The sequence below is a fragment of the Hypanus sabinus genome, chromosome 19 (genome assembly GCF_030144855.1).
Source record: "Hypanus sabinus isolate sHypSab1 chromosome 19, sHypSab1.hap1, whole genome shotgun sequence".
NCBI lineage: Eukaryota > Metazoa > Chordata > Chondrichthyes > Myliobatiformes > Dasyatidae > Hypanus > Hypanus sabinus.
Window position 1 is genome coordinate 70,903,408 of NC_082724.1, and position 21,816 is coordinate 70,925,223.

The 21,816-nt window shown below is 42.5% G+C and overlaps 1 protein-coding gene across 1 annotated transcript in view; it reads right to left on the minus strand.

Annotated features, from left to right (window-relative positions):
- LOC132378167 (5'-nucleotidase domain-containing protein 2-like) overlaps window positions 1-21,816 on the minus strand; it is a 90,592-nt gene that overhangs the window by 58,269 nt on the left and 10,507 nt on the right. Inside the window, exons 2-6 of the mRNA XM_059944903.1 lie at window positions 19,831-20,015; window positions 15,254-15,328; window positions 11,082-11,137; window positions 9,956-10,049; window positions 4,670-4,798 (exon numbers count right to left, since the gene is read on the minus strand). Of these exons, the coding sequence (XP_059800886.1) occupies window positions 4,670-4,798; window positions 9,956-10,049; window positions 11,082-11,137; window positions 15,254-15,328; window positions 19,831-20,015 (539 nt within the window). The remainder of the gene's footprint in view (window positions 1-4,669; window positions 4,799-9,955; window positions 10,050-11,081; window positions 11,138-15,253; window positions 15,329-19,830; window positions 20,016-21,816) is intronic.

Genomic DNA, 21,816 nt, shown 5'->3' on the forward strand with positions numbered 1-21,816 from the left:
AATGGACCCAGCACTGATCCCTGTGGCACACCACTAGTCACAGGCCTCCACTCAGAGTAGCAATCCTCCACTACCACTCTCTGGCTTCTTCCATTGAGCCAATGTCTAATCCAATTTACTACCTATCCACGTATACCTAGCGGCTGAATCTTCCTAACTAACCTCTCATGCGGGACCTTGTCAAAGGCCTTACTGAAGTCCATGTAGACAACATCCACTGCCTTCCCTTCATCCACTTTCCTGGTAACTTCCTCGAAAAACTCTAATAGATTGACCTACCACGCACAAAGCCATGCTGACAGTTTCTAATAAGTCCCCGTCTATCCAAATACAAGGAGATCCTATCTCTTAGTATTCCTTCCAATAATTTACCTACTAGCGATATCAAACTTACCGGCCTATAATTTCCCGGCTTACTTTTTGAGCCTTTTTTAAACAATGGAACTACATGAGGCAACTCCAATCCTCTGGCACCTGACCCGTGGACGCATGGACATCCTCCAATCCTCTGGCATCTGACCCGTGGTTATAGACATTTTAAATATCTCTGCCAGGACCCTTGCAATTTCAACACTAGTCTCCTTCAAGGTCTGAGGGAATACCCTGTCAGGTCCTGTGGATTTATCTACTCTGATTTGTCTCAAGACAGCAAGCACCTTCTGCTCTTTAATCTGTATAAGTTCCATGACCTCTCTACTAGTTTGCCTTGTTTCCATAGACTCCATTCCAGTTTCCACAGTAAATACAGATGCAAAAACCCCATTTAATATCTCTCCCATTTCTTTTGGTTCCATACATAGCAGACCACTCTGATCTTCAAGGGGACCAATTTTATCCCTTACTATCCTTTTGCTCTTAATATACCTGTAGAAGCTCTTAGGATTATCCTTCACCCTGACTGCCAAAGCAACCTCATGTCTTCTTTTAGCCCTCCTGATTTCTTGCTTAAGTATTTTATTACTCTTTTTATACTCCTCAAGCATTTTATTTCCTCCGTGTTGCCTATACATGTTATACATCTCTCTCTTTTTCTTTATCAGAGTTCCAATATCCCTTAAGAACCAAGGTTCCTTATTCTTATTCATTTTGCCTTTAACCCTGACAGGAACATACAAACTCTGCACTCTCCAAGTTTCTCCTTTGAAGGCCTCCCACTTACCAATCACATCCTTGCCAAAGAACAACCTGTTTCAATCTATGCTTTTTAGATCTTTTCCCATTTCTTCAAATTTGGCCTTTTTCCAGTTTAGAACTTCAACCCGAGGACCAGATCTATCTTTATCCATGATCAAGTTGAAACTAATGGTGTTATGATCACCGGAACCAAAGTGTTCCCCTACACACACAATTCCGTCACCTGCCCTAACTCATTTCCTAATAGGAAATCTAATATTGCATCCTTCCTAGTTGGTACATTTATATATTGATTTAGAAAACTTACCTGAACACATTTCACAAACTCTAACCCATCTAGACCTTTAACTGTATGGGAGTCTCAAACAATGTGTGGAAAATTAAAATCCCCTACTATCACAACTTTCTGTCTCCTGCAGTTGTCTGTTATCTCTCTGCAGATTTGCTCCTCCAATTCTTGCTGACTATTGGGTGGTCTATAATACAACCCTATTAATGTGGTCATGCCTTCCCTGTTTCTCAGCTCCACCCATAAGGCCTCAGTAGACAAGCCCTCTAATCTGTCCTGCCGAAGCACTGCTGTAATATTTTCCCTGACTAGCAAAGCCACCCCCCCACCCTTCATCCCTCTGCCTCTATCACATCTGAAACGTCGGAACCCTGGAACAATGAGCTGCCAGTCCTGCCCCTCCTGTAGCCAAGCTTCACTAATGGCTATGATGTCAGAATTCCACGTGTCAATCCAGGCCCTCAGCTCATCTGCCTTTCCCACAATACTCCTCGCATTGAAATATACACACCTCAGAAGATTATTACCACCGCACACAACCTTACTATTTGTGACTTTTCATGAACTATTAACACCATTTATTTTTACCCCCATTCCACTGTCTACTCTAGCACTCTGGTTCACATCCCCCTGCAAATCTAGTTTAAACCCTCCCCAATAACACCAGCAAATCTCCCTGCAAGTATATTGGTCCCCCTGTAGTTCAGGTGTAACCCGTCTCTCTTATACAGATCCCACCTGCCCCAGAAGAGGTTCCAGTGATCTAGAAATCTGAAACCCAGCCCCGTGATGGCTTGAAACTGCAGTGACCAAAATGGTCCTGAATTGTCCTGCTGCTTATTTCTTGCCAACTAGCAGTGACAAAAAGCTCTGCTTTTTAAATATAAGCACATGCAACTGACACTATTTAAAAATTGTTCATTCTGAGCACAGTGAGGTGTCTAACAGCCACACAAGTCTGGTATGTGTGTGTGCGTGTGCGTATCTGTTTACTCTGAGCACAGTGAGGTGTCCAATGGCCACACAAGTCTGGTACGTGTGTGTGTGTGTGCGTATCTGTTTACTCTGAGCATGGTGAGGTGTCTAACAGCCACACAAGTCTGGTACGTGTGTGTGTGCGTGTGCGTATCTGTTTACTCTGAGCACAGTGAGGTTTCCAATGGCCACACAAGTCTGGTACGTGTGTGTATCTGTTTACTCTGAGCATGGTGAGGTTTCCAATGGCCACACAAGTCTGGTACGTGTGTGTGCGTGTGCGTATCTGTTTACTCTGAGCACGGTGAGGTGTCTAACAGCCACACAAGTCTGGTACGTGTGTGTGTGCGTGTGCGTATCTGTTTACTCTGAGCACAGTGAGGTGTCTAACAGCCACACAAGTCTGACGTGTGTGTGTGTGTGCGTATCTGTTTACTCTGAGCATGGTGAGGTGTCCAATGGCCACACAAGTCTGGTACGTGTGTGTGTGCGTGTGCGTATCTGTTTACTCTGAGCATGGTGAGGTGTCCAATGGCCACACAAGTCTGGTACGTGTGTGTGTGCGTGTGCGTATCTGTTTACTCTGAGCATGGTGAGGTGTCCAATGGCCACACAAGTCTGGTACGTGTGTGTGTGCGTGTGCGTATCTGTTTACTCTGAGCACAGTGAGGTGTCCAATGGCCACACAAGTCTGGTACGTGTGTGTGTGCGTGTGCGTATCTGTTTACTCTGAGCACAGTGAGGTGTCCAATGGCCACACAAGTCTGGTACGTGTGTGTGCGTGTGTGTATCTGTTTACTCTGAGCATGGTGAGGTGTCCAATGGCCACACAAGTCTGGTACGTGTGTGTGTGCGTGTGCGTATCTGTTTACTCTGAGCACAGTGAGGTGTCCAATGGCCACACAAGTCTGGTACGTGTGTGTGCGTGTGTGTATCTGTTTACTCTGAGCATGGTGAGGTGTCTAACAGCCACACAAGTCTGGTACGTGTGTGTGTGCATATAAAACACTCATGAAAATGAAGACTTTAATCGAGATTTAGTAATTCCTCCTAAATGTCACAACAGATACTTTATAACAGTGTTCTCAAGATCAACTTATTAATGTCGTGGGTGGGCACTGATGTCTGTAAATACCCAGCTGGACAGCCCAACTGCAGCTGCTCCAGAGGGCTTTTCAACCTAGGCACCACAGTTAACGGTCGGGGTCCATGGTATAAAAAAGTTTGGGAAACCCTGTGTGTGGGCACAAGTGGAACACGGGGTCATTAAGAGCATTCAGCTATTGAGACCAACACTGGTAGCTGTCAATTAGTACAGACACAATGATAGGATGCAGAAGGATGGTTGGAACAAGTGCTACACCTGCCCCCACACTTCTTCCCTCACCACCATCCCAGGCCCCAGACAGTCCTTTCAGGTGAGGCACCACTTCACTGCGAGTCAGCTGGGGTGATATACTCTATCCAGTGCTCCCAATGTGGCCATTTATACATTGGGGAGACCCGCCGCAGACTGGGAGACCGTTTCACCGAACATCGGCGCTCAGTCCTCCAGCAGTGGCGGGATCTCCCTGTGGCCACACACTTCAATTCCACAGACCACTCCCACTCCGATATGTCTGTCCATGGCCTCCTCTACCATCAAGATGAGGCCACATGCAGGTTGCTGGAGCAACACCTTATCTCCTGCCTAGGTAGCCTCCTACCTGCCGGCATGAACATTTAACTCACAGACATCCATTGATACCCCTGCCCCCCTTACCCTATCCCTATCTATAATTTTAGTCTGGTTCTCTTTCTTTCTCTTTTTCCCCCCCTCACAATAATCTCCCCCCAGCCCTACCTTTCTTTCTTTCTCTCTTATTTCCCATAATTCTCCATTTTCCCCCAGCCCATTTCCCTTCAGCCTATCACTTCCCAGCTCTCTACTTCATCCCTCCCCCCACTTCTTATCCCCTCTCGACCATCCCATGTTACTTCACTCCTGAGGAAGGGTTTCGGCCCGAAACTTCATCACTACATTCTCCCATAGATGCTGTCTGGCCTGCTGAGTTCTACCAGCATTTTGTGTTTTTATCCAAAACATTTCAGCATGGTTTAAGTCTTGTCTTGTCCATACTGCACCAGCCACCGCCACTTGACCCTTGCTCAAGGGCACACACGCTGCCTCAGCTGAGGCTCAAACTAATGATCTTCAGATCGCCAGCCCAAAGCCTTAATCACTTGACCACGCACCAACATTGTTCATGTGGAGCAAATTTTTATACTTACACTTACGTCTCTGAAGAGATGAACAGGGTCATATTCAATGTTGTGATTAATAAAATAGTCATTGACACATGACAGAAGAGTCATTTCAGGCAGAGAGAAAATATCCATGAACTGCTTCATTGAAGGGCCCTAAAATATTAAAACAAAATGCAAATTCATAAATAATATCACAACATTACAATTCCCCAGAAAATCGCTTATATCACAATCTTCTGCTTAGAGGGGAGTTTTAAAAACTACCTATTGTAGCTTGACTGAGGCCTTAGAGTTTCAGTTACAACTTCTCACCATTCCAAACCTTCTTGCTGTTACTTTGATGTGATCCTTAAAGGAACCTACCAGAGTTGAGTTGTAGCCTCTGTAAGTAAACTAGATGCCTTGGTTGAAGCATAGAATGCATATCTTTAGTCTTTTAAAAAGGCTTACATTTGAATCCACATCTACCACTTCCTCTGGCAGCCTGATCCACACACATCATCCTCTGATTGAAGATGACCCCCTCAGATTCCACTTAAATATTTCTCCTTTCACCCTATACCTCTGAGCTCTAGTTCTAGTCTAAACCAATCTGAACAGTAAAAGCCTCCAAGCATTCACCCCAACTTTACTCCTCAATTTTGTATACCTCATTCTCTCATATTCCTGTGAATGAAGTCCTTGTCTATTCAACTTTTCCTATAACTGATGGTCCTCAAGACCCAGTAGTTTTCTTTTCAAATGATGTCATGGTAAAATTGATCGATTGTAACTAGTTCACTTTGGGTTAGGTTATCTTTGCCCATTTGAACTGAAATCCAACTGTAGTTACTGAATGAACAATAGAAATCACTGCTAAACTATAATGTAGCCTTTGGGAAGCCTTTGGAATCAACTATGTCACTCAAAATGTGCCGCATTAATGAACTTGACATCTGGGAATCTAAGCATCAATAATGTGCGACTTCTACCTGGAACTGTAGTAGTATCTATCAGACATCTGGAATTCACTTGCTTTTAGAACTTTATATGATGGGACTTCCTCTTTAAACATCGGACTCCTCTTGTAAAAACCTCTTAATTCATTTAGGAGTTTTGCTGGCCTACCACTTAAGATTACAGAAATATAGTCTCTACTAATTTACTCAGTGTCAATACATGATATCAGTATCTCACCTTGCAGAAGAGACACAAGGTACAATATTTAAAACTGACATGTAAACATATTGCAAAACAAAAAGAAACAGAACTGTTGTTGCAATATATTTTGTTAAAATACATTGGAATTTTTTTTTGTTTAGACAAAGCTTAAATAGTCCAGTACAGTCCAACCTGTTGTTGGCTACGTCTGGCCTGGTTTCACGAGCACAATGCACTACCAGGTTTATCAATAAAGATTTGTTTATTTTAGTTGGGCTATGACCTGTACTCTCATCCCCTTTACACATCAATAAGTTTACAATTTCATTCCCAGGACACTGGTGTCACCTGTGAGGCCAGCATTTAACTGCTGGCTCACCAGGCTACTGAGATCTGGCCCTGTGTCAAACTATTAATCTATCGACCTGCCCCCAGACCTTAGTCCCCCACATACCCTTCCCATCAATGTGCGTATCTAAATTTCACTTAAATGTTGAAATTGAACCCAAATCCACCACTTGCTCTGGCAGCTCATTCCACACTCCCACCACCCTCTGAGTAGAAAAGTTCCCCCTTATGCTCTCCTTAAACATTTCACCTTTCACCCTTAAACCCATGACCTCCAGTTCTGGTCTAACCCAACCTCAGTCGAAAAAGCCGGCTTCTATTTACCCTATCCATACTCCTCTTCATTTTGTAAATCTCTATCAAGTTTCCTCTCATTCTTCAACATTCTATGGAATAAAGTCCTAACTTATTCAAACTCCCCCCTCTTCTGTAAACTGTATTCAGTCCATGACCTTCCTGCTGTTTTGCCTCACTTCTATAGTCTGTGTCCATCTCCCAAACTGATAGAGATGCAAGAAGTTTACTTAAAATCTCCTCCATCTCGTTTGGCTCCATACATAGATGACAACTCTGATCTTTAAGGGGACCAATGTTGTCCCTTGCTATCATTCTCCTCTCAGTACAGTCCATCTATGTAGCCCTTGGATTCCCCTTTACCTCGCCTTCTAAAGCAACTTCATGCCATCTCTCAGCCCTCCGTTTCCTTCTTCTCACAATCTCAGGAACCACTTCTTAAGCAAAGACAGACATTGATGATAAAAGTTACCACTACATTTAATGCTGTAACATAGCCTTGTGTTGATGGAAGAAATAAGATACAGTACTTGAAGATCAGGGCCTCAGAGCTGGTATAAAGTTTATAGCCTTCCGTGCAGCAGTGACCCTGCTTTTGAGTCCCAAACTGCCTACAGCAGGCACTGGAAAAATATCACTGACACATTCTCCACAAACTCTTCCAATTCATTGGGAGAAGTGAATCAAAATTGGTGTCTTCTCACAGATTAATTTCCTCAGTATTGAGGCCTTAGTTACACACAGCTTTGTTGGGTAGGTTACAGTATGCCAGACCCCTGAATCCCATACACGCACTTCATTATGAGCTCTTTCGGTGCAGAAATGGCCCAGTGGACAAATCTGTAGTTCCCACTGTAGCCATCTCAGGACCCACAAAACCAAACAATAGAACAGTACAGGAAAAGGCCCTTCAGCCCACCATATCTGTGCCAACAATGATACCAATCTGATCCAATCTGCTTGGCACAACTCCCTCTATTCCCTCTTCAGAGGTGAAATGCTTAAGGAGAGCATGTTTTAGGAGCTGAAGTCAGTCATTATTGACCCTGGCTGACTGCCAAAGGTGATAAACAATCATGCATGCAGTAAATCACTGCAATTAACATATGATTATTCAGTTAAAAGACACTTTTCCTCTAAACAATTTCAAACTGCTTAAGATCTCAAAGCCATTGCATGTGATTACTACCAGATATGTGTTCACAATAATCCAGTAGATTTATCACAACTATTATGTCAAATTTATGCTTATTTGATGAAATACTGTACAGTTAAAAGCCCTCGGGTTTTGAAACGTACCTAATTATATAGCCACTGAGGTTATGTTCGTGGTCTTCTGTTGCTGTAGTCCAGCCACTTCAAAAAGTTTGATGTGCTGTGCATTCAGAGATGAATTTCTACACAGCACTGTGTGGTTATTTCAGTTACTCCTGTCTTCCTGTCAGCTTCAACCAGTTTGACCATTTTCCTCTGAGCTCTCTCATTAAAAAGGCATTTTTGCCCACAGAATGCCACTCACTGGATTTTTTTTTTGCTTTTAGCACCATCCTCTGCAAACTCTAGAGACTGTTGTGTGTGAAAACCCCAGGAGGTACTCAAAGCACCCCATTTGGCATCACAGTCAAAGTCACTTAGATCAAATTTCTCTCCCTTTTTGCTGTTTGGTCTGAATTACAGCTGAACCTCTTGACCATGCCTGCATGCTTTTCTGCATTGAGTAATCAGCTAGATGATTGGCTGATTAGATAATACTTTGATGAGCAGGTGTACCTGATGAACTGAGTGCACACGTCCTGCCAGGGGAAGGCAATAAACTAATTGAAGTAGTGACAGTGTAGTGCAAAATCTTCTCTCCCTGCCACGAACAGTCTCAGCCAGTGACTGCTGTGTCGGCTGGAACATATCAAGTCAGGCACAATGAGTTAACTTTATTAAGAAAGGGTAAGGAACAAGTACCCTTGAAAGAAAAAGTAAATAGGTGTTTGTAGTTAACACATAAAAGCAATATCTCAAGCATATTCAAATAATTGTAGGCTTGTCCTATAAATAGTCTGCAGAAATATCTCAGAATGGGGACAAAAGTCTGTAGACCTTCTAATGGTTTCCGAGTTAAAAGGCGGTTAAACAAGCCCACCTTTGAGAGCATCTGCATTCAGTTCCGCACTGACAGAAATATCTTCAGCCTCCGCCGCCCTCTTCCCCAAACAAAAGCCAAGCAAGAAGCCATTCTTGAGCTGCACAAGTGGATGACTGTGCTCTTCTCACGCACAGAGGACGCAATACAGGCTGCAGTCACTCAGTTTGCCAAGGCTGCAAGAGCTTTTGGGTTAACAGTCCATCTGAAGAAAGCAATGATCCTCCATCAGAAGGTCCCCTCGTGGTGTTTATAAACGCACTTCGTATCACCATTTATGCCTCCCCTTTCACCAAGGTGGAGAAGTTCCTGACACTACCGTAGTAAGGGACGTTGACAATCGACTCACTAGAGCCAACAGTGCCTCCAGAAATGTGTGTGGAAGGACTACCAGCTGCACTTGTCCACAAAAATCCAGGTATACAGTGGTGCCATTGTCACAACACTGCTGTACGGCTCTGAAACCTGGGTCTTGTACCACAAGCAAATCCAGTTGCTCAAGCGCTTCTGTCAGCGCTGCCTCTGCTCCATCATGGGTATCGACTGGCAGGATCGCATCTCCAACAACCAGGTCCTGGACAAGCTCAACTTCCAAGCACTGAAACCACTTTGCTCTCAGGTAACTCCGCTGGCCAGGCCACGTGTTTCACACACACAACTCCAGGTACTCTACAGAGAACTCTCTCAGGGCAAGAGAGGTTGTGGTTCTCCATGCAAGAGGTACAAAGACCAACTTAAGCAGCAGCTCTCTCAGGCAAATATTGAGGTCAACGAGTGTCAGCAGCGGACTTGAAACAGACCGCTGGGGAACACTGATCCATGGAGCAGCCAAGAATTTTGAAGAATTCAGAAGAGCATCTGGTGAAGAGGAGACGCAGGAAGGATCCTGTGACCCAAGCGCTGCATCCCAGCTGTTCCCGTGTCCCTACTGCACCAGAGTCTGCACATCTAGAACTGGCCTCTACAGTCACCAACCATCGTGCTGTCGCCCCTGGGGACCTTTCTTCCCTCTAGAACTTCACAAGCCAAGAACCAGCCATCATCACCAGAGTAGCCTGTGCTATCCTGACAATGATTTCTCTTGGATAAGATCAGAAAGCACAGCTGATCAATGAAAACAAATGGAATTCTGTGTGTCTTTGCCAGAACCTTAAGTCAAACAGCCTGCTCCTAGACCTCCAGCTCACACCACTCTCAACTTCATCAAATTGGCAGATCATCTAAGTTTCTCATCCTGCTCACCAATGAACAGTTCTCGCCTTCTCTCCAATTCCTCATTGACCTTTTAAATGCATATCTCAAACTCAAAGAGCTTCTTCTTATCGTTGTATTTGCAATTTACAACACATTGAGTATTTATCATTATATAAACAAATACTGAAAAGAAAAGTTACCTTGCCATAGAAGTCACTCATTCGATGTAGAGGAACATGCTGGGTTCCATCATACATGTGTAACACTTCATCATCTGGTACTGGACTGAGTCCCCTGTAAACATCTACATATTAATTACATGTATTCTTTTTTTTCTTTGTTACATTTGGGAAAGGGCTTCTTTGTTTGTTAAACACAGGAATGTTTCTTTGTTGCGAGAGAGTGCTGGGAGAATTGTATTCCTTTGTAAACCAAATGGGGATTAATGTTCTTTCTTCCGAGTCTGTAAGCTTTTGTTGACGGGCTTTTGGGCAGATCGGCGCGAGGGGGTCGAGAGAGAGGACGCAATGCTGTAAACTGGGCGAGGAACGGACCCCAAGCGGGGGTCTGAGGCCCGGAGGTACTCCAAGGAGGAGGGGATGAAGCTAGAAGTGCTTGGTTGACCACTTCGGAGGGTCCTGAGCTGCTAGTCGAGGAGTTCGGAGGGGATCGAATGGTGGCCAGAAGACTTCAGTAATTGAGCTCCAACGGTTGTGCACGAAGTGGTTTGGACTTTGATAAGTTTGGCGCCTTTTCTTTATTTTTTTCTCTTCATATATACTGTATCGTTATTAATCACTTAGTTATCGTAACCTTTATAAATTGTACTCATTTAATCGCTTATGGTGTACTGTCTGTTTTTGGGTGAGGCGGGGACATCACACAGCATCCACACCAGCTGATTACCCAGTCTGGCGGGGCCGAAGGCTGCTCCCCCTAGACGAGAACGAGCTGAGCGAGCCTGAGGTGACCCAGGGGGTTACATACATATTATTGACAGAACATGCATTCCACATGAAGGGAAAGCATTAGGATATCAGATGACTACAAGAGTTCTATCAACAAACATTCTACATCACTTCTCAGGATGGGTAATAAACACTGTGCTAACAACGTTACTCAAGAACTAATTCTGAAACTGCTGCAGTGCAGAAAGTGAATATTAACTTCTGTTTTAAGTTTTGAAAGGGTGAGAAGAATAATAATTCAGCCGTGACTGAATAGCAGGGCAGACTCAATGGTTCAAATGGCCTAATTCTGTTCCTATGTCTTATGGTCTAGTTCCCATTTCACATAAAATATTGTATAGCAGCATAGATTACATACCGATACACCGTTCCTAACTGAGCATAGTGGAAAGCATCAATCTTCATTAGAACTCCCTATCAAAAACAAAGTGCAAATTTATATACTGGACTTTAAATTCAGAGCAAAATTACTGCCATGTAATAACCCGTTTCACAGTCTGGCTTAGGGAGAAGTTCACACAAATCTGATATGTCAGTTAAAATAGATTTTTGTTCCCATCGATCAAGAGCAATGACACAAGTCAATAGAGCTGCATTTCACATTCACCTGATTGAGTTGAGACACTTACATTTGGTATCCAGACAGAATTTGCCATCACTGAACAGTAATCATTGATACAATGCTTGGAATTTACCCACACAAGGAAATAGTAGCATGTCTGTTTCTGGGACAGGACTGTCACTGGCAAGACCAGTACTTATTAGTAGTCTGTAACTGGTACAAGAAGCAAACAGTAATACAATGTTAAGAAATTTCAAGATTTAGATCCTATAGTAAGGATGTATCAGTGGAACATTCACCAATAAAAATGGATGAGCATCCATTCAAGTGGCATATTTTTCATGCACTCCAATTATTTTGGATTTGCAATTGACCTGCCTTGCAAAAGACAGTAGACCATGTAGGAACAAGATTTAGTTAACAACATTAATTAACCCCCTAGACAAGATATGCAGGTAAGAGAATCATAGACCATAACATTTCTCACTAAATGAGGGAATGAGGAAGCCACCGACGGGAACAACTAATGATGCTGAACTTATGTAGCAAACATGTAAACATTGAAGTACTTGAGACCAATTTATATTAACCAGATAGTCTGTTTTCATACAGTATAGCAGAGCTGAGTGAGCATTGTGTTGCAAAGTATATGTGGTTATTGTAAGGCTATAATGCTTAACCAAACTGTCCCATTATATCTCAGAAAAAGGAAAAGTGTCTCAGTAGATGGACTATCTTTCCATCACAAAATACAGCATGCAGATCTGTACAGTGAATAAGGCAGGTGGAATCAAGTCATTCCCAGCCATATACACCTCCCATGGAAAAGATACACGTGATGCCACAGAAGAAACTAGTTAACATTTTAAAGTCAAATGAATAAAGCTTAATGGAAACAGGAAAAGAAAGAAGCGCACGTAAAAAGGGGAAATGAAAGTTAATATGGAAGACAGAAAGGCAAATGAGAAACAAAAACTGGGAGAATAAAAAAGCGGGTAAATTAAACATTAAATAAAAGGAAATTCATCAGACACCATAAGAGCCGTGGAGACATTAAAATGAACTAAAAAAAGAAAGCTGAAAACAGAGACAGAACAAGATTTTAACTAAAACACACAAAATGCTGGTAGCACACAGCAGACCAGGCAGCATCTACAGGGAGAAGCACTGTCGACTTTTCGTCCAAGACCCTTCGTCAGGACTAACTGAAAGGAAAGATAGTAAGAGATTTGAAAGTAGTTGGGGGATGGGGAAATGCGAAATGATAGAAGACCGGAGGGGGTGGGATGAAGCTAAGAGCTAGAACGGAGATTGGCGAAAGTGATACAGATCTGGAGAAGGGAAAGGATCATGGGACGGGAGGCCTCGGGAGAAAGAAAGGTGGGGGGGGAGCACCAGAGGGAGGTGGCGAACAGGCAGAGTGATGGGCAGAGAGATAGAAAAAAGATAAACAACTAAATATATCAGGGATGGGGTAAGAAGGAGAGGAGGGGCATTAACGGAAGTTAGAGAAGTCAATGTTCATGCCATCAGGTTAGAAACTACCCAGCCGGTATATAAGGTGTTGTTCCTCCAACCTGAGTTTGGATTCATTTTGACAGTCGAGGAGGCCATGGATAGACATATCAGAATGGGAATGGGACGTGGAATTAAAATGTGTGGCCACTGGGAGATCCTACTTTCTGTGGCGGACAGAGCACAGGTGTTCAGCGAAACGGTCTCCTGGTCTGCATCGGGTCTCACCAATATGTAAAAAGCCACACTGGGAGCACCGGGCGCAGTATACCACACCAGCTGACTCACAGGTGAAGTGTTGCCTCACCTGGAAGGACTGTCTGGGGCCCTGAATGGTGGTGAGGGAGGAAGTGTAAGGGCAGGTGTAGCACTTGTTCCGCTTACAAGGATAAGTGCCAGGAGGGAGATCAGTGGGAAGGGATGGGGGGGGGGGGGGAGACGAGTGGGCAAGGGAGTCATGTAGGGAGCGATCCCTGTGGAAAGCAGAAAGAGGGGGGAGGGAAAAATGTGCTTGGTAGTGGGATCCTGTTGGAGGTGGCCGAAGTTAAGGAGAATTATATGTTGGTCCTGGTGGCTGGTGGGGTAGTAGGTGAGGACAAGGTCCAACGTATAATTCTCCATAACTTCTGCCACCTCCAACAGGATCCCACTACCAAGCACATCTTTCCCTCCCCCCCTTTCTGCTTTCCGCAGGGATCGCTCCCTACGCGACTCCCTTGTCCACTCGTCCCCCTCCATCCCTTCCCACCGATCTCCCTCCTGGCACTTATCCTTGTAAGTGGAACAAGTGCTACACCTGCCCTTACACTTCCTCCCTCACCACCATTCAGGGCCCCAGACAGTCCTTCCAGGTGAGGCGACACTTCACCTGTGAGTCGGCTGGTGTGGTATACTGTGTCCGGTGCTCCCAGTGTGGCCTTTTGTATATTGGTGAGACCCGACGCAGACTGGGAGACTGTTTCGCTGAACACCTACGCTCGGTCCCCCAGAGAAAGCAGGATCTCCCAGTGGCCACACATTTTAATTCCACGTCCCATTCCCATTCTGATATGTCTATCCATGGCCTCCTCGACTGTCAAAATGAATCCAAACTCAGGTTGGAGGAACAACACTTTATATACCAGCTGGGTAGCCTCCAACCTGATGGCATGAACAATGACTTCTCTAACTTCCATTAATGCCCCTCCTCCCCTTCTTACCCCATCCCTGACATATTTAGTTGTTTGTTTTTTTTCTATCTCTCTGCCCATCACTCTGCCTGTTCTCCATCTCCCTCTGGTGCTTCCCCTCCCTCTTTCTTTCTCCTGAGGCCTCCTGTCCCATGATCCTTTCCCTTCTCCAGCTCTGTATCACTTTCGTCAATCACCTTTCCAGCTCTTAGCTTCATCCCAACCCCTCTGGTCTTCTCCTATCATTTCGCATTTCCCCCTCCCCCCACTATTTTCAAATCTCTTACTATCTTTCCTTTCAGTTAGTCCTGACGAAGGGTCTCGGCCCGAAATGTCAACAGTGCTTCTCCCTATAGATGCTGCCTGGCCTGCTGTGCTCCACCTGCATTTTGTGTGTGGTGTTTGAATTTCCAGCATCTGCAGATTTCCTCGTGTTTGAAGATTTTAACTAAGTTAACGTTAATGGATACCAAAGTTTACCCAGCTTCAAAGCTTGACTGGCTTACAGGAGAAAATTTACACACAAAATGCTGGAGGAACAGCAGATCAAGCAGCATCTATAACAGAAGAATATTTCAGGCCAAGACCCTTGGCAGTTGAAGGGCCCTGGCCTGAAAAATCGACTGCTTCATCATCTCCATAGATACTGCCTACACTACCCTCACTCAGGGACTTTCCCCATTACTCAAGCAAGACAGATAACTCCAGTCCTGGCATAGCTGTACTTGAAGGTAATTACAGTATGCTAGGTGTCCATGTAAAAATACAGTACTTCTCCTTTTGGAACTTACAGTAACAAAAAGCAGATTCAAACACTGCTCAAAACTCCCTTGACTTCCAACAACTGATTGAAATATACAAACGATATAAAATGGCCACCCTGATGATGAAAGCCAATTACTTAACAATGTGATAGTAAGCAAACAACAACAGTTGGGTACCCTCAAGCAAGCAGTAAGAGCTAGTAATTAGAAATAAAATAACAATCCAATTCAGGGAAGACATAACACTCCCTAATCTGCCAAGTTCCTCCAGCATTTTGCACGTGTTCCTCTGGATTTCCAACATTTGCAGGAACTACAAAATTCACATGTATACATTCATTAATGGATTGTGTATTTAAAAATTCACATGTCTACGTTCATTAATGTAGTGTGGCTTCAAGTAAAATCATGCACATTCTGCTAAGAGGGAGGGTGATGATAAGTAACACTGAAGTTTGGCTGGGCAGACTTATTTACTACACACTTGTTAATGAAGACTGATTCCTTATTGAACTGTTACCTTCCGCACATCATAATGGAGGCCTCTGATGGCAAAATTTGGTTGGTATTCATACTCCTTGATCCCTTCTGGATACTACAAGAGATAATTGAAGATGAAAATAAACACTTAAGAGGAAAAATGTTTAAAACTTTTGCCAGCTGCACATTGTTGAAAGAGTTCACACAATACAGGCTAAACACTGCTGGCCTTTACGTGCCTGGAAACAGAAGGGGAACTGGCAGAACCATACCCTTGAAACGGAGCAGAACACACAGGCAGAAATGCAACATAAACTATTGCAAGCAATAAAATTTGAAATGCTTTGAGCTTTCATTCTGAAACCTGTCTAATCATATTAATAAAACTTCATCAAATTAAGTGGAACTCTTACCTACAATACGCCTTTTAAGTTATTACCTTTGACTTGTTTTGTGTTTGGACCCTACTACACTGATACCTAATCAAATGCAGCCAGTGTCTGTGTGCCCCCCATCCTGTGTTGACCTTTGGGAAGAGTGTCAGAACTCCCATTACCACAGAGAAGTCAGACGGTCAGCGTTGCACCACTTCAGCTGAACATTATAACTAACACTGCGCCTTTCTTTAAAGAACTGATTCTGCATGTAACTTCAAGCATAAACATTTCCTAAACAAGAACAAAGCCTTGAAATTGCTTTAACATGCAAATGTTAAATTCATTTCCTTTATCAACCATTTAGCAGATACAAAACAACTCCAGGAGAGTACTGACCATTACAGCAGTAATTTTTGGCTCCTTTCCTAATGCAACAATTAATGATTTCTTTTGCTTGTTAGTGAATGAACTGCATTAATTATGCCAATCAATTAGCGTCTGTCAAGAGTGACACAAAGAATTCACCATGGCCATTAATCCTGTAGAACTGATTTAATGCACGGAGATCCGTGTGTACAGTTTACTCGATGAAATCCATGCAAAGTATATAATTACACCCTGATGTACATACCAATATAATAATATCATCTAGATGTGATTGAGAAAAAAACAAAAATATAGGATCAAAAACTGCTTATTTACTACCACATTAAAAAATAGCCATTTAGCTCTTGTCAGCTGCCAGGCCAGCAATCTCAATCATCCTCTTATTTCACTAAGCCCCAGCTACCCATTCCTTCTTATTCAGCCTTCCATTCTTTGATTTATTTGCCTCTCACCTACACTAGGATTACTGTAATTTTCAATTGGTAATTAACCTATCAGTATGTCTTTGGGATGTCAGGGGAAACTGGAACATCCATGGAAATGCATGTAATCCTAGAGAATACATAGTATCACAGAGACAGCACCCAACGTTAGGATTTCCTGTTTATTTGTCTCTCATCTGGCGCTGAGAAGGTATCAGAAATATAGTGCCTGTAAACCAAACACCAAAGTTGCAGGTGTAATCTTATCTTTTTGATGTGCGTTTCTTTTTGCGTTGGTGACGTACAAAGGACTGATCTTTCTTGGTCTGCCTTCAGGTCCTGGAAGTCACAATGGTCATTAGAATCATTGTGGAACCCTTCAGGTGAAAATTTAGACTACGTCTATAGAATATTTATTTATAGGAACAAAGGTCCTTCAAGGAATAAAATATATCTGGCCTGGAGGGATGCAACTCCATGCCCTCCCCAAGTGGTGGACTTTTTCAGTTCAGAGGCAATTTTGGATGAACAATAAAATGGCAGGCATTGTCCAGGACATCTATATCTTGTGAACAAACACAAAATATAAAAATACATGACAAACTACAAGAGACTGAGGGGGAGGAAAGAGTAAATCCAGCTGGTCCTTCCCTCTCTGAGTAATGAAGCATAAAGGTCACCAGAAACATCCCACCGTTCTTCCATCCAAAAGCAGGCCTTGACCCTATGTACAAGTCAGTTCCATGCTGTACAATGGAGGTTGTTACATTAGCACGTAATTGTCCAATGAAGCCAGCAAAATCTTGAAATTCACATATTGAATGACTCTAATATCAGCTAATCATGTACACAAGCTCTCCTTCTGGGCTGATTTATCTGATAACACTCTTCAAATCAGAGACTTCAGTAATGCCATCTCTAATCTTCACATATCTGCAGTCTCAAAATTTCCACCTACAGGACCCTTCGAAGATCTTAGCCCATTCCATCCCTTTGCAACATCATTCATTATATTCTTTCCACCAGCATTTTCTTTCCACAGCTCTCAAAGTCACCTTCTGTACCTGTTTCTATGCTGCTGATTACTGGTTCAATACTTAAAACAAAACCGTACGGGTTGGAGGAGGATATAGAAAGGATAACTGAATGGGCAAGAGGTTGGCAGATGGAGTACCAGACAGGAAAATGTGGTCAGTAAGACAAAGGAGGTGATGATGAAGACTAAACCTGCACTGCTCCCCGTTACCATTGATGGTGAGGATGAGGACCCCCAGGGGTACCTGGATGTCAGACTTGAGTGGAGCACCAACACAGAGTCTGTGTACAAGAAGGGCCAGAGTCACCTCTACTTCCTGAGGAGATTGAGGACCTTTGGAGTATGTTGGCCTCTCCTTCACATGTTCTACCAGTCTGTTGTCACCAGTACAATTTTCTTTGCGGAGTTGTGCTGGGGCAATTGCATCAACATGGGTGCTGCCAACAGGCTCAATGAACTGATTAGAAAGGCTGGCTCTGTTATAGGAGTCAAACTGGACTCACTGGAGGCTGTGGTAGAACAAAGGGCGCCACAGAAAATCCTGGCAATTTTGGACAATATTTCTCACTCTACGCTTGCCACCTTGGCTGAACAGAGGAGCACTGTTAGTAATGGGCTAAGGCAACTACGCTGCTCCAAAGAGCACTATGAGGTCATTCTTACTCTTGGCCTTTCAGCTCTGAGTCAACCTATAGCTGGGGAAGTGATGACCCCTCCTGTCAGACTGTTCCTAACCTCTGTTTACCAAAGCTGTTTAATCTCCGTTTACCACACCCTGCTACTGAGGACACCCTGTGCAAAACTGCCATCAATTCTTATCTGGACGGTGTGAATGTGCACCCCTTACTGTATAATATTATGATTGTTCTTGCACTACCATCTTATCAGACTGAACTTGTAAATCTTGTACATCTTATTTTTAAAGGTAATATTTTTACTTCTCTTCTAATATTTGTAAATCAGTGCACTTGTAATGCTACTGAGCCACTGTAATTTCCTTTGGCATTAATAAAGTATCTACCTATCTGAAGGGAAAATAACAAAGCAAAATTATTCATACGTAGAAGTGCAAGGGGATCTGGGTTTCAAAGACTATGGAACAAAAGTTACCATGTTGGTATTTTGGAATTCCAATGGAATATTAAGCTTTATCAAAAGGGTTACTTAACCTACAATTAGGATAGCATTGACAACACCTGGAGTAGTACACATGGTTCTTATCTCCATATTTAATGAAGGACACATTTGCACCTGGATCTCTGAGAAAAGGCTGAACTGCATAGGTCTATGTTCAATGGAATTTAAAAGAATGAGAAGCAATCTTATTGAAACACAAGTTTAGAGAGGAATTTGCTGCACTTTTACCAAAATAATGTTTCCCTTAGTTTCAGTTTAAGGAGTTGTCCAATCCTTCTGTCAGGAAATGAGTGAACATTTGGAATCCTTTACTCTAGAGGATTGTGGAGGGGAAATCAATGACCACTCAAGACACAGACTAACAGGCATTTAAGCTACAATGAATTTACTGGGCACGTGGAGAGAGAGGAAAGTGATATTGAGGCCATGATATGTAGCAGAATAGGCTCGAGGTTTCTTGTATTTCATATGTTGTCTGTCTAATATCCCAGGAGCAGTAGACCAGTTCGTGCTCAAGCCTGGCTCTCCATTCAGCCTGATCATGATTGGTATGTCACAAGTTTTAACTCTTCTGTGCCATTTCCCCATGGTACTCAATTCCTCAACCTGCCAGAAAACATATCTAAGCTCCTCTAGATTATCTAGCTTTCACAAATCTATACAGAGAGTATAGAAATCTACAAATTCATCATGTTCTGCAAGAGTCTTAGAGTTATTACATTCTATATTAATTATATACAGTAAATAATTAGACATAATCCACACTCCAATTAACTGGCAATAATTTTACCAAACAAAATCTTGTAGAAATCAGAGTCACTCCATTGCCAATTAATATTAAAAATAATCTCATAGCTAAGAAAAATATTATTTAGTAAGAATAAGTTGAACTATTGAAGATTAACACCTTCAAGCTGCAAGGACACCTTTGGCATGAGATGAAAATGTAGAGTTTCCTTACATTCCATAACCTACCAACAGTATACATTTCATTTTGTGAATTCCAATGTAATTGACAATTACGCTTGAAATAATTTCAAAAAGCTACAAATAAAAATGCAAAGTCCCATAAGGACTCAGATCAGCCAGCATATGTGGAGAGAGAAGCAGTTAATATTTCAGCAAACACACACAAAATGCTGGTGGAACTCAGCAGGCTAGGCAGCATCTATGGAAAAGAGAACAGTCAATGCTTCAGGCTGAGACCCTTCAGCAGGACTCATGACGTTCTTTAAAAACCTATTGACGGATAACATACCTTGTATTGATCAATGAGGATTTCACGTGCAGTGTCAAAGATCATTGTGTGCACAGAATTGGAGTACTGTGCAAGAGTATAATCATAATCGAATCCATAGATTTCAATGTTCCCCAACTTAACCTCATTGTTTGAATAAATATTTGCTGGATTGAGAATGCTGCAGATTCCAGGGGGAATAAGTTCTAAACAGAAAGAAAAACAAATTTAATTGCAAAAATACTAAAATCCTTGCACTGATCTTAGAAGTGTCATATTCTGAAGAGTCACACATTACAGTCCAAATAAAATAACTGACTTAAATAGCATTCCTTTAAATTTCCCATTGGCAGATTTCAAATATAGGTGAAGTAAAATAATTAGAGCTTGCAAACATATTTACCTTAAAAATATCCATTTAACCACATGCGATTTCTTCATGCAATAAAAATGTAGATGCTGGATGTTGAAAACAATAAAGTTGTGAATGCCCTGAGAGTCAGCAAGCATCAGTGGACAAAGACAAACAGAGCCAATGTCCTGAGTTACGTACGTACCCCACAAGAGAACTAGAAAAGCAAGAAGACACTAATATTGTAAGCTGCAGAGACAGGAAGCTGGAGAATGCGTGGGATATGTCTGTGAAAGCGTGCAGACTAAAGTTGAAAAAGGCAACATCCATTCTTAAAACTATCAGTTGGAACAAAATAATTTCACAAAATGAAATAAAGATTAAGCCATATCTATGGAAGGGAGGAGTTATCTAAAATTATTAAACTGAACATTAATTCCCATGAGATGCAACATGCTTTGTCAGAAGATGACATGTTGCTCCTGAACTTAGACCTCCAGTTGGTATGCTGCAGTCAGAGAAATTAAATCTTTGCAGAACATTACATTTCTATCCATATGGATAACCACAAGCTTCCAGTCATCCATCACTTTAATTCTCCATTCCACTACCTTCTGACCACTGCCTCTGGCCTTCTGTGTTGCCCCAACACAAGTTCAACAACAGCAATTTATCTTTTGATTAGATGCATCGTAATTGTTTTAACTTGACAACTTTGGTCTGCACACCATAACAGGCTTTCTCCATCTTCCTGCCTTTGCAACTTAAATCACATCTGCCTTCTCACCTTTCCAGTTCTGACGATGGGTCTTTACCTTGAAATGTTCACAATTTCTCTCCCAACTGATACAACCCGACCTACATGCTTCCAACATGCCATCTCTGTAGGCTCTTTCTTCACTCAACTCAGTGGATGAAGCTAAGATTTGTTATTAAATTTTATTTCATTTCCTCAGGACATTGGCACCGCTGGCAAGCCTTTGATTTATGGTCCATCCCCAAAGGCAGCATTCAGGTACATTTTGGACCACCTTTTGCTTTGGAATTCTAGGCCATATCCAGAGGTTGGTAAGATTCCAGAACAGGGCTCTACGTTGACAGCCTCACTCAGGTCAGGCTCTGTAAGATGACAGAGTATGCTTACCAAATTTAAACAAAAAATCTGTTTCAATGAGCCAAGTGGGCTTTTGCCATTATCCAGCAGCTTCACTGTCATAACAAGAGGTACAGTACTTATTTTACTCCAGATTTATTTTGTAAACTATATTTAAAATTCACTGAGCTAGTCACTTGACACTTTACTAGCTAATTCATCTAAAGGCCAGCTGGGTAGTTTTCTCAGTGATAGCATGCCGTTCCCTGTCCAAATTGAACTTACAACAGAGTTCAGCAGTCAATCGGCCTGCTAAACATTTCATTGTGCTGAAAACAAAGTGACCTGCTACTGCACATACTGATAATCCAATTTTAAGGGGTTATATTAAAAACAGAACTGAGAGAGCAAGCAAGGGTGTGGAACAGTTCAAGAACGATTGGTTCTTCCTCACCAAAAATATTTTTCTGTTTGCCTGAAACATCTTCAAGTAATACTCTCACCCAATGGACAAAGCAAAACAAACATTCTGAAATGCTCTGGGAATTTCAAATGTGATGCA